Genomic DNA, 15,146 nt, shown 5'->3' with positions numbered 1-15,146 from the left:
GGCGGTGTTCGTAGCGTGGCCCAGCCAGGCCTCCCTGAGGAGCAGGCATTCAGCACAGGCTCGGAGGAGCTGAGCCGAGCAGAGGTGTGCAGGAAGGGCCCAGTGGAGGGGACGCCCAGGGCAAAGCTCCGAGGCCATGGTGCATCTGTGGGGTAATGGGGAGCTCAGCACAGTGGAGCAGCCAGAGTGTGGGAGCGATGGACAGAGTGCAGGAGATGGGGCAGAGGGCCCAGGGCCCAGCCTCCCAGAGCCCTGGAGGCCCCTGTCAGGATGTTGTCTCAAATGCTCACCCGTCACGGACACACTCACAGGCGCTCACAGCCCCGGACTGCAGCCTACTCCCCTCTGCCTACTCGGGATGCTCCCTTCTGCTTCCACACTGGCCAGTAGACACACACACACATACACACCCATGGACACACACTCATATACACACTCTTATATACCAGCCAATGGACAGACACACACAACCAGTCAATAGATGCATAGGCACAAGCACACACACACACCCCGGCCCATGGACACACATACACACCAGCCCATGGAGAGACACACACAACCAGCCAATAGATGCATAGACATAAGCACACCCACTCACACCAGCCCATGGACACACACACACACAACCAGCCAACAGGTGCATAGACACAAGCGCACACACACATGCACACATCCCCCAGCTGATGGACTCATACAGCTCACTCCACTCCCTGTTGGGCCTCACCGACCATCCCACCTACGCACATGTGAGAGGAGCAGCCTTGAGTCTACCTGCCACCCAGAGGGGCCTCTTCCCAGCCGGAGCAGGGAGTGGAGGAGAGCAGGCCAGTTCCTGGGCCCCAGATCACGCACCCCGAGAAGTAGTGCTGGAGAGACTCCCGCTGAGAGCCAGGGTGCGGCTCACTGCCCCAATCACGTCCATCCTAGACGGTGACACACCCACACAGCCATTCCCCAGGGCCCCCGAAGTGCGTGTCGCGCTCTGGTCTGTGCTCATTGTGCTCACAGGAGCTGGCTCGCCCTGAAGGCAGCTATCATGCTGCTGCTTTTAGAGATTCGAAGTCTCAACCCACATGATGCCCCCACCCCACCCCAGGCCAGCCAGCCCCTTCTTGCTCAGAGTCCCTGGCTAAGGCTAAGCTCATCTTCCCACTCAGCACAGAGACCCCGGCCCCCAGGACTGCCCGGGCCTCCAGCTCGCTCCCCTCCTGCCGCTGCCAGAGAGCAGTGGGTTGGATGTGTTAATGTTGTCTACAGAAAAGACAACAGAGGACAGGGACAAGCACCGCCGGGACAGCAAGCGCTGGGGAGTGACATCGCACACCAGGGCTTTGTGTGTGGTCCTGGTGCTCAGGTGACTCTGCAACGGCTTGTATGATCAGAAGACCGAGGCCTGGAAAGTGACGTCCTGGGCCAAGGACGTGGCCGGTGCGTTGTGGGTGGGGATCTGCGCCTAGAGCCCGGGTCTCTCTGGGGCTAAGTCCTATGTGTTTTCAGGCTGGGGGACCTGGCCCCACACTCCCACCGCCCCTGCATTCCCCCACCCACTTGCTTCCTTCCGGTGGAATTCTAGAAGGCCAGAAGTAGTCAGGAGCACAGAGAAGGGAGTGGACTTGCCAGGCTGTTCAGCCTGGATATGACGGTGTCTGGTGGTGGGGCCAGCTCTGTTCCCCCATCTTCCCTTCCACTGGCTCCCAGGTTGGCGTTTTATCAGGGCCTCCCCTAGGCCAGACGCAGTGGCTCCCCTGTGGCCCTCCTGAGGTCTCTCCAGCCATGATGAACCCCTTCCTGGCCAGTCTGCTCACTATACTCTGGGCAGGGTCAGCAGCAGCGGCACAGCCCAGAGAAGCGCTGAGTGGCTCCTGCCAGCTGCAGGTGCACACAGAGGGCATGTCTCCATGGGGTGAGGCAGCAGGGGGCATGACACAGTGGCTCAGCAAGCCGCAGGGCAGCAGGCAGCCCAGGCTCGTGGTGCCTTGGGGCAGCCTCCAAGGAAGTGCGGCTGAGAGGCTCGGCCATGTTGCAAGGCCAGGTCCCTCATTAGTGGACACGACACCCGGCATTTGTGAGAGCTCTGCCACTTAGATCCTGCGTGGTGGCCTCGCCTCTCAGTAGGTTTTCCTGGTAGCGCTTAGGGGGTGGGTCACAGTGCTGTCATTCCCATCCGACGGATGGGGGGGCTGAGACTCTGAACGATGCTAGCTCCATGGTGAAGACGGCTCAGCTGGCCGGAACTGGGGCTGCCGCTTGGCCCTGGTCTTCAGACACCAAAGCCACTTTGCTGCTTCCAGGAGCTCCTGACCTGGCAGAGGGAGAAGACTGTGGCTGGGGAAAAGGCAGGCTGCAGGGCTGCTTTCCCGCTGACTTGCTGCATGGTGGGGAAATGGCTTGAGTACTGGTGTTCCCTCCAGGAGTCACTGGTTACAACCCACCGCTCAGTGGGACTGTAGAAAGATCTAGCGTCTCTAAGAGGTGGCTCAGGCACGGGCACAGAGCCCTCACCGCAGCGAGAGGCTGCAGGTTGGTCGGAAGCTCTCTCGCCATTCCACCTGCTGCCTGCCAGTGAGCAGGACTGCCCGTCCCAAGCCCAAGACCAGCACCTTCATCCCGACTTCTCAGCCTTGGAGAGAAAATAAACTTCCGTGTTTTTTTTTTCCTGAATAAATGGCCCAGTCTGTGGTATTCTGTTACAGAAACGCACTCAGACCAAGCTGCAGGGCCACTGTCTATGTCACCACTGTCGCCCAAAGCCAAGTCTTGACCGTGCACACCGGGCCCACCAGGCCCCGTGCCATGCATTTGGTGCACTTGGCCTTGTTTGACCCTCACCATGTCCCTGGGGTGTAGGCACTGGTGTTCCTGTGGAATACGGCAGCGGCGGTGAGGTCAGCTGCCAGGGCCACACGGCTGTCCAGCGCCAGAGCAGGACCTGAGCCCAGGCCAGCGGCAGCAAACCGCCATGCTTGCTCCTCTGTGATCCCTTCCCAGACTTTGACTGCTGCCGGCATGTGCCTGGGGCCGCTGGGATCCTCAGCCCCAGGAAAACAAGTAGGAAAGCAAGCAGGGGGCGGGGGGCTGTGCTGGCCCACTCGGAGCCTGCCCCAGATGCTGCCCACTGGCCCGTGAGCCTGCGGACGACAAAACCCAAAGCCATGGCCTGTCCGTCAGCCTTTCCCAAGTGCCAGCCCTTTCCACCGCCCTATTCAAATATCAGGGAATTTCTTTAAAAAGATTTCATTTATTTAAAAGCTGAGAGGGAGAGAGATCAGTCTTCCATTCACTGGTACATTCCCCTAGATGGCCATGATGGCCAGAGTTGGGCTGGACCAAAGCCAGGATTCTGGAAGTCTGTCTGGGTCTTCCACATGGGTGCAGAGGCCTGAGCACTCAGGCCATCTTCTGCTGCTGTCCCAGGTGCATCAGCAGGGAGCCGGATCAGAAGTGCAGCAGCCGGGACTGGAACCCACGCTCATATGGGATGCCGGCATCGCAGCCAACATCTTAACCCCATCAAATGTCAGGGGTGAACTCAGTCCTCCAGGCCACCCCATGGGAGAGCTCTGCCATCTTCCCTTTCACAGAGAGGTTAAGCAGCATGTTGGGGCCACACAGCGGCCAGTAATGGCACTGGGTTTGAACCCTGGTGGTCCAGTATCAGCGCCTGTCCTCCGACCTCCTGCCTTTGACCTCCCCTGAGGGGCACTAGGCAGCTGGCTGAGATGCTCTCACTGAGAGAGGTCTCAGCTGACCACTGGGGCTGGCAGTCTTCTCAAAGCTTTGCCGTGGTGCCAGTGCTGTGGAGTAGTAGGCTAAGCATCCACCTGCAGTGCCAGCATCCCATATGGGCACCAGGTCATGTCCCGGCTGCTCCACTTCCAATCCAGCTCTCTGCTATGGCCTGGGAAAGTAGTGGAAGATGGCCCAAGTGCTTGGGCCCCTGTACCCACGTGGGAGACCTGGAAGAAGCTCCTGGCTCCTGGCCTCAGATCGGCACAGCTCCGACCATTGCGGCCATCTGGGGAGTGAATCAGAGGTGGAAGACCCCTCTCTCTCTCTGTCTCTGCCTCTCTCTAACTCTGCCTTCCAAATAAAGAAATAAATATTTAAAATAAAATAAAAAATCCAGCAGAGGCTCGGGTGAGGTGAGAAGGGCACGGCCGAACTGGGGTAGGAACCCGAGGCTCCTGGCTTCCTCCCTCACTGGAGGTTTAGAGACCCAGGGCTCAGTTGTGGATGCACATAAGCTCTGCCTACCTGTGCTTCTCTGCCCCCGCCCCCGTGTTCCCTGGACACAGGTGCAGGGGGTGAATGCCCAGCCCAGCACTGGTGCTCAGGCCCAGCCCAGGCTGACCCCGATGCTCTCAGGGGAGGAGGCAACTCCTCCAGGGATTCCGGAGCGTGGCCAGGGCTGGTGGGAAAATGGGGCCTGGGCCCCACACCGTCCCCACTGCCACCCTGCCCAGGACCTGGGACTATGAGCACACATGGGAAGGCTGCTGGCCAGAGGAGTGTTTGCTGATGTTCCGATGGTCACCCCAACACCAGCACCATCCCCCAAGCTCCAGACACTCCTCCCCACCCCACCCCTTGCTTGGAAAACCTTCCTCTGTGTTTCCTCCTGGTATGAAATAAAGATTTCTGTCCCCATCTCCAAGCTAACCAAGCATATGCTGTAGAAAATTAACAGAGGGTGGGGCTGGGTGCACAGCTAGGGAGTGAACCAGCAGATGGAAGAACTCTCTCACTGTCTGTAACTCTGTCTCTCAAATAGATAAATAAATAAAAACTCTGCCGTGCCGTCAGATCTGTCATGCCTCCCATCAGAGAGCAGAAGCAGGGTCCCAGCCTAGTAAAGCCCCTTGCTTGGGGGGATGAGGCTGTCCACGGGGCTTGGCTCACTTTGGCCTCATTTTCATGCATCTCTGGTGGCTCAGCCAAGGCTTTGCAGAATGAGTCACGTGGGGTGGGGGTGTATCCTGCCGGAGTGTGGAGCTCAGGTCTCTCCCTGCCTGAGCCTCCCCCCCCCAGCTCCCAGTACACACAAGGCCTGGATCCCCAGTGTTGGAAACACGTTTGCTTTGTGTTTATGTGGGTCGAGTGACAGCAGCTGCCAGGCACTGAGCCAGGCCCTCTGCGGACCACGATGCGTTGGCTGCTGGAGCGACCCTGGCGAACTGCGAGCCTGAATGCTCCGTGTGACAGAGGGAGCAGGGCTCTGGCATAGTAAGGCACCGGCAGGTTAAGACGTGGCGGATTTGAACCCACGTCCAGTTCTAACCACTGCACTGTGCGGCTGCATCAACTTCCTTATCTAATGGTTGGTGTTCCTGGGGGCCTTGTCGTTGGGTTGATCAGGGGCTTTTCTTGATGAGACTTAGGCAACTGAGGCGTTGGGGGCAGCTTGCAGATGGGAAGCAGGGGCTGGAGCTAAACGAGGGCCGGCCCTGTGTGTGGACAGCTGGGAGGGGAGGCACCGCCCGGGCCTTTAAGAGGCCTCTGATCCTTGCAGCCCTCGCTGGATCACAGCAGCGCCATGATGACCCTGTCCTGAAGAGCAGCCACGCCCCGGCCCTGGTGCCCCTTGGGCCACGTGTTTAGGGAAGGCCCATGTTTGGCCCCGGATGCCGATGCCAGAGGAGTCTGCAGCTTGTAATTCTGATGATCCTCACTACACTGGTCTCCGGACCAGAGACGGCAAACACGAGCCCTGGTCCTTCCAGACTCAGGGTACTCTGTCCCACAGCGCGTGGGCACAGCCTCAGGATCCTTCTCAACACTGGCTCCCAGCAAATGCAACAGTGAGCATATCTGCAAGGCCTTCAGAACCTACTCCTCTCTAGCCCTGTTCTAGCCACACTTTGCCTGCTCGCTGTTCCTGCCTCAGGGCCTTTGCACTGGCAGCTCCTTCTGCCTAGAAATTATGATGTCCACGTGCCGCCGACACTTCCTTCAGACCTCCCAGAGCATGCGTTCCTAGCTAAGGGAACTGCCCTTGTCTCTGGCACCCATCCCTGTCCCCGGTTGGCTGGGTGGCCTCCATTACCCACTGCCCCCGACATGGGAGCACAGGTATTCAGTGTGCTGCCCAGGGTTATTGCGAGATTTCACTGAGGAGAGGTGAAGGTGCCGTGTTCAAATCAAACCTCTTCTCAGTGAGTCCTTGGGCAAGGCACTTACCGTCTAGCCTCAGTCTCCCTGCTTGGTGGCCTGGCCGGCCCTGCTGTCAGCACCCAGACACTTCCCAGTGATGCCAACTCAGCCAGGCGCCTACCTGCCCGAGCCTCGGTTCCTCCATCTGTGATATGGGGGGTGATTGTGACCTCAGTAGAGTGAGTGTGCAGAGCCAGAGACCTGGAAGGTAGTCAGTGCTCCCTAAATCACACGTGCGATAGAACCGGCTGCGGCTCCCCCGCGCCCCTGCAGGGTGCAGAGAAGCAGCCGCAAGCGAAGCCCACACCTGCTCCCCGAGGCCCGGCGTCCTGAGCGAGTGGCACACTCTGCTTGCATAAGGCAGGAGCAGGCTGCATGTTAAACACACACACACACACACACTCACAAATAGCTCCATTCAGCTCCCCATGACACCTGTTGAATGCCGAGGCGAACCCCACACATCTCGCACACGCACCCATCCCCTCACACTCCCCATATACACGCAGCTACATGCACATCCAGGGCGGGGCTTTGGCAGCCCAGGAAGACAGCGCACATCTCTGTGGAGAGGGCTCAGGACCAGCCAGGGCCCCAGGCCACCGGCACCCAGCTGATGCGTTTCAGTAAAAAACCCCTCACATTCGGGGGGCCTCCACGTTTCACAGAGCACTTTCACTCTCACTTCTCAACCATCGGGGCACTGGGAAGAATCTTCACGGGAAAGGCGTAGTGTGAAAAAATCATGCATGGACTTCAAAACATTTTTTTTTTGCATGCAAATAAATTTACTGTTGGATTGCACTTTTCCATGAACTTTTTGAAGGCCCCTCATGGCTACTCAGCATTGACCCTAGGCCAGATCCCAGGCCTGGAAGGTGCACTGTGCAGATGGGGGCGGCACAGCCTTGTTCTCCAGGGAGAGGTGGACACAGTCTGATGGAGGAGGCCAGGGAGGTTGTGCAGGCGGAGCGCGGGGAAGCGCCCATCTCAGGGTTCCAGGCAGCCATGATGTGGGCAAGAGGAACCCCTATGTGCCGTGGGCTCAGCGGGGGGCCATGGGTGGTGTGGGGAGCGAGCTAAGCACATCCTGAAGCTGGAGCCCTGCTCAGCCCTGGTGTGAAGGCAGGATCATCTTTGCCCTGGTGCAAAGCAAGCATGACAAGTTCAGAGAGAGCATACTCTCATCAATGCAGAGGTTAGCTCCTTGTGTCAGTCAGAGTTTGAGACAGAGGGCAGGATTGGGTTCTGTGGAGGCTGGAGCTGCTGTCGGGTCAACCAGAGGGCATCATGGGGATTAGCAACAGCAGGGAACTGCCACCAGTCACCTGTCCCCGCCGGGGTTGGAAGGATGCCGGAGGGGCATGGCCAGAGATGTGTGGCTGGAGATAGAACGCCAGGAGCTGGAATCGGAGGAGACTTTGCAGGTTGACAAGGAGAAACTTGGAGAAGGAAGGAGGAAGAAATATGGGACTTGGGATTCTCTTCCCACCTTCCAGGCTCCCGATGCTTCCACTGGCCACCTGTACCTGGTGGCCCGAGGCAGGGAGCCTGCGGACAGGCACGGGAGCCTGGGAAGCGTGGTTTCCAGCCCTGCAGAACAGGGCGGGTGACAAGTGGAAAGTAGTCTGGAAGCAACCGTGAGATGACAGGGATGCTCCTACGACTTCGTCCCCCTCTCTGCTCTGCTGCAGATTTGTTGAAATGAAGGAGAAAAATGCCTAATGAATATTAACAAAGGGAGCAAGGAAAAGCAGGCAGAAACCGCAAGCACAGAAAAGGATGCTTGCGCTGTTTTTTCCTGGGTAGGGACTCGGGGTTGCAGTTTCACAATGTGTTTTGGAGCGTGTGCGTTTAATTAAATTTAACGCGTTGGAGCAACTTCACTTAAAATAGCAATTCGTGTTTTCTGCTAACAGAGATGTTGCTGGTTTATATCATGGGAAGCAATGTCTCAGGCTTTGGGGAATGTTTTTCACAGAGGGCTGTGACCTGCTGGTCGCCTTCTTTTGACCCTTCCAATGCAGTCTCCCCTCCTCCACCCTGCCCTCTGCCCAGGCCCTGCGTGCACCCGTGAATTTGGGCTTGTGGTTGGGTTTAGCCATGGAAAGTAGCCGCAGAAGCTCGGGGCAAGGCAGACGGTGATATTTGCCTGGGGTCGACCCTGTGAAGTTGCTCCTGGCAGCTTCTGCTTCTCCACAGTGGCTCTCGAGGGGGGCGAGTTTTGTCCCCAGTGGACATTCAGCAGTGTTTGGAGACTACTGGGGTATGTTCTGGAATTGAGAGGGAGAACCAGGATGCTGCTAAACACCCTGCAATGTCCCTCACGTCCGCGACTTAGCCAGGTGCGTGAGTCCACAGAGCCCAGGCCGGGAAACGCTGCTCTTGACAGGTGCTTCTCAAGCTATACATGGTGAAGGAGCAACTTCTTTTTTTTTTCCCCTAGTCTGTTGCAAACCGATGCTTTTGTAAGAATGTTACAGAAGGAACACCAGGCGCAGTGGGTTAAGTCACCGCCTGCAGTGCCAGCATCCTATACCAGAACGCTGGTTCAAGATTTCAGTCCCAGCCTCTGCTTCCCACCCAGCTCCCTGCTAATGCACCTGGGAAGACAGTGGGAGATGGTCCAAGTATCTGGGCCCCTGCACTCACATGGGAGATCCGGATGGAGCCTGGGGTTCTTGGCTTTGGCATAGCCCAGCCCTGACAATTGCAGCCATTTGGGGAGTGAATCAGTGTGTGGAAGATCTCTCTGTCTTTCTCTGCCTTTCAGATAAATAAATCATTTTTTAAAAAGAATAGAATAGAAATAAATTATCAGAAGAAAATCACTGTGTACTTGGAAATGACAACCAATGTCAAGTAGCTACCACACTTTAATATGTACTCTGAATTTTTGTTCCGTGGATCTGGGAGAAGGGACAAACAGTCCATGTGCCAGCGTCCATCTGAGGCCACCCTGAGTCAGAGTGACCTAGGTGGTGCTCTCCCCTTCCTGAGTCAAGAGCGTGGAGACAGCTTAGCAGCTCCCAGCCCTGGGTTACTGCACATCCTCTCGAGGTCTCCCATACCCTATCCATCTCGTTTCAATTTGTCCATTAATAAATACCATCTTTTTTTATTTTAAAGATTTATTTATTTGAAAGTCAGAGTTACTCAGAGAGAGAAGGAGGCAGAGACAGAGAACCTGTTTGGAGGCTGTTGCTTCCATCAGGGTCCGCAATGGGGAGGTGCCCGCAAAAGCCCACGAGTGGAACTGAGGGCAGGGAGGGGTTGGGGAGGCACAAGCTCCCAGCCGGAGAGCTGGAGTGTGGGCAGGAGCGAAGGGCCAGGGCTGGGCTCCCAGGATCCAGCCTGGGGGATCGATGGGTGGTGTGTGCACAGGGGCACGTGGATGGGACTGGAGTTCCATTTCAGTCACTGGTGTTTGCATAGTCCCCTTTGCACGTGAGTTTAATGCAGTTTGTCTATTGGCCGCTCGGAGATGGGTGTGGTCTTGCTTTTTTATAAAAGATATTTAAAGGACTGTCTTTTATTTTTTATCTTCTTTTTTGGAAAAGCAGAGTGTGAGCAAGAGAGAGGAAGTGGGGTGGAGGGAGAGATCTCTAACCCCCTGGTTCACTCTTCAAATGTCTACGATAACCAGGGTAAGACCAGACCAAAGCCAGGAGCTTCTTTTGGGTCTCCCCGTGGGTGGCAGGAACCCAAGTACTTGAATGGAGGTCCAGCCTGTGGTCTTACTTTTGATGAGCGAGTGAGGGCTCTGGATCCCAATGATCCAATCTGCTCTCAGCCCTGTCATCACGCCAGGGGAAACACAGTGGGTTTCTCTTTCTCCCTCTGTAAACGGGAACAGGAACTTGCTTGGGGGCGTGTCGGGAGGTTGAATGAGCTAATGCCTGTGAGCCTCCTAGCACAAGGTCAGTGCTCTGCTCTGAGTGTCAGGGGCTGCTTGGAGGTGGTACGCTCTGCCTGCCCTCAAGTCCCCCCAGTGCCTGCTGCCCCAACACACACACACACACACGCGCGCGCACATACACATGCACACACACACAGCCCTGGGACGGGGGACCCAGGAGCTGCCTTCCCTCTTCTTCCTGATCCTAGGACACCCCCGTTAGCAGCACAGCCCACATGCAGCTCCATCACATTATGACTTTTCCCGACCAAGGAAGCAAGAAGGAGGGAAGCAGGATCCCCACAAAGTGGCCCAGGGAAGGCAGGAAGATGGGGCGCGTCTGAGAAGCAGCACAGCCCTGGAGTCACCTTTCTGGGTGTGGGTCCCATCTCTGCCACCTACTAGCTGGGCATCCTTGGGCAGGTGGCTTGACCTTTCTGTACCTCGGTTTCCTAACTGTAAAGTGGAGAAGGTAATAATCCTAATTACAGAGGATTAAATGAGAATTGATCCCTCTAAGGATCTCAGGATGGTGTCCAGCACAGGATAAAGCCTTAGGTTAACTGCCCTTTTTTTAAAAAAATATTTATCTAAAGGCAGAGTTACAGAGAGAGAGAGAGAGAGGGTGTGTGAGAGTGAGAGAGAAATCTTCCATCTGCTGGTTCAATCCCCAGATGGCTGCAACAACCAGGGATGGAGCAGGCTGAAGCCAGGAGCTTCATCCAGGTCTCCCACGTGGGTGCAGGGGCCCAAGCACCGGGGCCATCTCCCACTGCTTTCCCAGGCGCATCAGCAGGGAGCTGGATCAGAAGCAGGGCTGTTAGGACATGAACCCGGTGCCTGTATGGGTTGTTGGTGTCGCAGGTGGCTGCTTTACCTGCTACGCCACAGTGCCAGCCCCGGCACTGCTCTTCTTTCTTTGTTAGCAGTGGGGTCTGCTTCCCAGGAGAAGGTGGCTAGCCACTGAGTTGACTGGCTCAGGGTCCATTCCCCATGTCCTGGGGTCACTGAGAGGGCGAAGTGCAAGACTGGGGAGCCCCAGGGTGCCTCACACCATGGCTGCCTGTGCTCTTCACTGTCCATGCCCGGGGAAGGGGCTGCAGCGCCCCCTGCAGACTGAGGCCGCTCTGCTGGTTCCTCTTTGCCTCACTTAACTGCAAAATGCCTGACCTCAGGGAATTGCTGGGGACTGAGTGGGTTGAGTGGCACACGGTGGCCTTTTGGGGTTTGCTCTTGCGATAGTCACTGCTCTCGGTGTGCTGAGCTCCTGCCTCTCCAGTTCCCTCTTAGCCCCGAGGGGGCAGGAGCCAGGCTTTGGAGAACACGTGTGTCCCTGAAGATCCAGCCATACAGGGCTCCTGGGGCCCTGTCCAGCCGGCGGCCCACGCACAGACAGAGGAGTGCAAGATGTGGCGCTGCGCCACGGGATGGGCCGAGGCAGACCCATCATTGAAATGAGGAAAACTACTCCCATAGCTGTCACGCAGAGAGTACCAGGCCCAGACTGTGGACCCAGGAACTAGTGTTAAGTCCCGGCTGCCTGGTCCTAGCAGTCCCAGCTGTGTGACTTCAGACAAGTTAGCGTCTCTGAGCCACAGCCGTTTCTCCTCTGTGAGCTGGGAGCGCCGAGGACTTCCACGGAGTCCGTGGCAAATGTGGCTGGGGAGGCCGCCAACAAACGGGGAGGTCCGGCCTGCAGGGTCCTTTCTGGGTCCTCCTTGTGGCCTGGCCTGCTGCCAGCGGGTGCTAGGGGCAGCGGGGTGGGGAGCATGGGGGCGGGGTCTGCTCTGGCCTGGCCTCCCCCGCAGCACAGTGGGCGGCCTCCCAGGCCCCATTGTGATGGCTGTCGCTATCTGTCTGTCAGGTCTCATCCTGCACTCTAGGGTCCTCCCAGACGGAAGTCTCCAGGCTTCAGGCTTCGCATTTCCTATTTGAGGTCTTAATTACATTGCCTGGCTCAGGTTTGAGGGGTTGATGGGAGCTGATGGGAGCAGGGGAAGCGAGCGGAGGGAGGGGCTCCAGGCCCCGGGGCCGTGTTTCTGCACATGTGTCTGAGAGCGATCAGATGGCAGAAGGCATGGTAAGGACGGTGGCGATTGGGCTTCTGTCCGAGCAGGACCCCCCGGCTGCCATGGACGGGCCCCAGTGTGGGGAGACAGAGCTAAGGTGAAGGGGCTGGCCCACCTCTTCCTGACTGCCATGCCTGTGGCAGAGGGGTCGTCCCTTCTCCCCTGCCTCCAGGTCCTGTCTGCTTGGACCCCCCTGCGCCACGGGGGAGCCCTCTTTGGAGAGGAGGTGGTGTTGGCTGCTCAGGGCTGGGCCTTGTGCCTGGCACAGTGCCCGGCCCCAGGAGCGGGCTGGCTCCATGTCACAGGTGGTCCTGATGCACCTTGGGGGGCTGGGGTGGGCTAAGGGGCTGGGGCTACCTGGCACTCACCGCCGGCTTCCCACAGACCCAGGGAAGAGTTGCAGCTGCTGAGGGGAGGGGCGGGGGGTCTCTGCTCTTCACTCCTTAATCTCTCTGCCTCTGTCCCTCCCCCCCTCCCCTCTCTGTGTGTCCTCTCCCAACTCTGCATGAGTCTCCCCCCCTCCCTCTTGCCCCCACCTCTAAACGCCTCCCCTGTCTCTCTATCCACTGTGCCCCCTCTCCTGCCCTGCTCGTCACACCTGCCACCTTGTGTCTCTGTGCCCCCCCCTGCCACTCCCTCCACCTCCTCTCTGGCACCCATCTGTCCACGTGGCTCCCTCGTGACCTCCACCTGCCTGCTTGTTCCCTTACCTGGGTCGGAATGGTTCATCTCTCTCCTCCTCACTGTTCCCTGTGTTCCATCCTCGTCGCTTGCCCCTCTCCTCTCCCTACCACTGCTCGCCCTCTGTGTACCTCCGGCCCCACCCCAGGATGATCCCAGCCTCCAACAAGGCCTTCTTGGTCAACAACCTGGTGTCGGGGACTGGCTATGACTTGTGCGTGCTGGCCATGTGGGACGACACGGCCACGACGCTCACAGCCACCAACATCGTGGGATGCGCCCAGTTCTTCACCAAGGCCGACTACACGCAGTGCCAGTCTATGCACAGCCAGATCCTGGGCGGCACCATGATCCTGGTCATCGGGGGCATCATTGTGGCCACGCTGCTCGTCTTCATCGTCATCCTCATGGTGCGCTACAAGGTCTGCAACCAGGAGGTCCCCGGCAAGATGGCCGCGGCCGCCGTGAGCAACACGTACTCACAGACCAATGGGTCCCAGCCGCCGCCTCTGGCCAGTGCACCTGCTGCGCAGCTGCTCCAGGGGCCGCCCAAGGTGGTGGTGCGGAACGAGCTCGCCGACTTCACCGCCAGCCTGGTTCGAGGCACGGACTCTTCTTCCTCCAGCTCCCTGGGCAGCGGGGAGGCGGCGGGGCTGGGCCGGGGCCCCTGGAGGCTCCCTCCTCCTGCCACCCGCCCCAAGCCCAACATTGATCGGCTGATGGGAGCTTTTGCCTCCCTGGACCTCAAGAGTCAGAGAAAGGAGGAGCTGCTTGACTCTAGGACTCCAGCCGGGAGAGGGTCTGGGACACCGGCCAGGGGCCACCACTCGGACCGAGAGCCACTGCTGGGGCCACCGGCAGCCCGCGCCAGGAGCCTGCTCCCTCTGCCCCTGGAGGGCAAGACCAAGCGCAGCCACTCCTTTGACATGGGGGACTTTGCAGCTGCTGCCGTGGCTGCGGGAGGGGGCGCCCCCGGCGGCTACAGTCCCCCTCGGAGGGTCTCGAACATTTGGACCAAGCGCAGCCTCTCCGTCAATGGCATGCTGCTGCCCTTTGAGGAGAGTGACCTGCTGGGGGCCCGGGGCACTTTCGGCAGCTCCGAGTGGGTGATGGAGAGCACAGTGTAGACCAGGGGTGCGTGGGGTGGGGGACGCTCCCTCCCCCTCACAGCCCCTGCAGGGTGGGAGAAGAAAGGGGAAGAATCCTTACTGGCAAGTCTTTGTGGGGTTTCCATGGTGATGTTTACATCCAGGGCCTCTCGTCCCTCCCTCCCCAACCACGTGTCCTGCCTCACTGCCCCAGGCCCGTCCCCGAGCCAGCCGGGGTGCTCAGGGAATGCGGACTTGCGTGGACGCTGAGCGCCGAGTGGCTGGAGAGGCGAGACTCCGCCTTTCTCATCACAGATGTAGCGTGCCAGCAAGCGGCTTCGGATTGCTGTGGGTCCCAGTGTGGGTTTTTTCTTTTTTTTTTTTTAATTTCTGAATTTATGTTTTCCATTTCCCAGACTCCTTCTCTTCATTTGCTACGTGTTCCCAGCAGCCTCGGGGGTGGGCGGGTGTCGCCAGTGGACACAAGACGGGAAGGGCCCTGCTTCCACACTTGCTTGGGGGGAGACTGGAGGCCACTTTCCAGAGCCCTCATGGGTCCCAGCAACCCTCCCACCCCCGCACTGGGAGGCCTGGGCGACCCCGAGGCCTGACTGTCACCAGAGCTTTGCAAACATGACACCCCAGAGCCTTCACAGCGGCTTACACACAAAGGGACACTTCCAACACTGCAGGGTGCCAAGGAGAAGGGCTGTGGGCTGCAGGGCGTATGGGAGTCTCTGGACTCACTTGGGAGTTTTTGTCTCCTTCCTGTGCAGCCAGAGCAGGAAGCCCCCAGGAGCGTGCGTGAGGTCAGGGGGCTTCTCTTAAGGAGGGCCCTTTGGGACAGACTCCAGAGCCCCTGAATAATCCGCTGAAGAACCTAGCTGGCTTTGGACCCCCGTTTCCTAAGTGGCCAGATCCAGGGATTATGTGCGCAGGCTCTTAGAGGGAAAATTCTAGAAGTGCTGTGGGGAAAGCCCGGGCTTTTCAGAACAGCAGAGGTGTCCGGTCATCCTGCCCTTAATGCTCTCTCCCCCTTCCCCAGAGCAGAGGGACTTGCCCAGGTCCCTGATGTTAATCAGCAGGAGGGCGGGACCCAGCCTCCCAGGATGGGGTGTGGGACCCGTGGCCCTGGCTTCATGCCGTTGTGCGCCCCGAGTCAGCCCTGTGTTTGTTTCTGAAGGAGGCGGCTCAGCATGGCACATGGCAGGTGCCTCCTCTGGGTTCCCGGAGGAGGGAGGGGTCACCCACAGAAATGAC

General features: G+C 58.5%; 1 protein-coding gene across 1 annotated transcript in view; it reads left to right on the top strand.

Annotated features, from left to right (window-relative positions):
• The window catches only part of LRFN2 (leucine rich repeat and fibronectin type III domain containing 2), a 30,116-nt gene extending 16,191 nt beyond the window's left edge, over positions 1-13,925 (top strand). The window contains exon 2 of the mRNA XM_062187482.1: positions 12,947-13,925. Within this exon, the coding sequence (XP_062043466.1) occupies positions 12,947-13,925 (979 nt within the window). The remainder of the gene's footprint in view (positions 1-12,946) is intronic.
• Positions 13,926-15,146: the final 1,221 nt, after the last annotated feature.

Source organism: Lepus europaeus, chromosome 3 (genome assembly GCF_033115175.1).
Source record: "Lepus europaeus isolate LE1 chromosome 3, mLepTim1.pri, whole genome shotgun sequence".
Taxonomy (NCBI): domain Eukaryota; kingdom Metazoa; phylum Chordata; class Mammalia; order Lagomorpha; family Leporidae; genus Lepus; species Lepus europaeus.
Note: the sequence above shows the minus strand (reverse complement) of the source record. Positions and strands in the feature narration are given on the sequence as shown.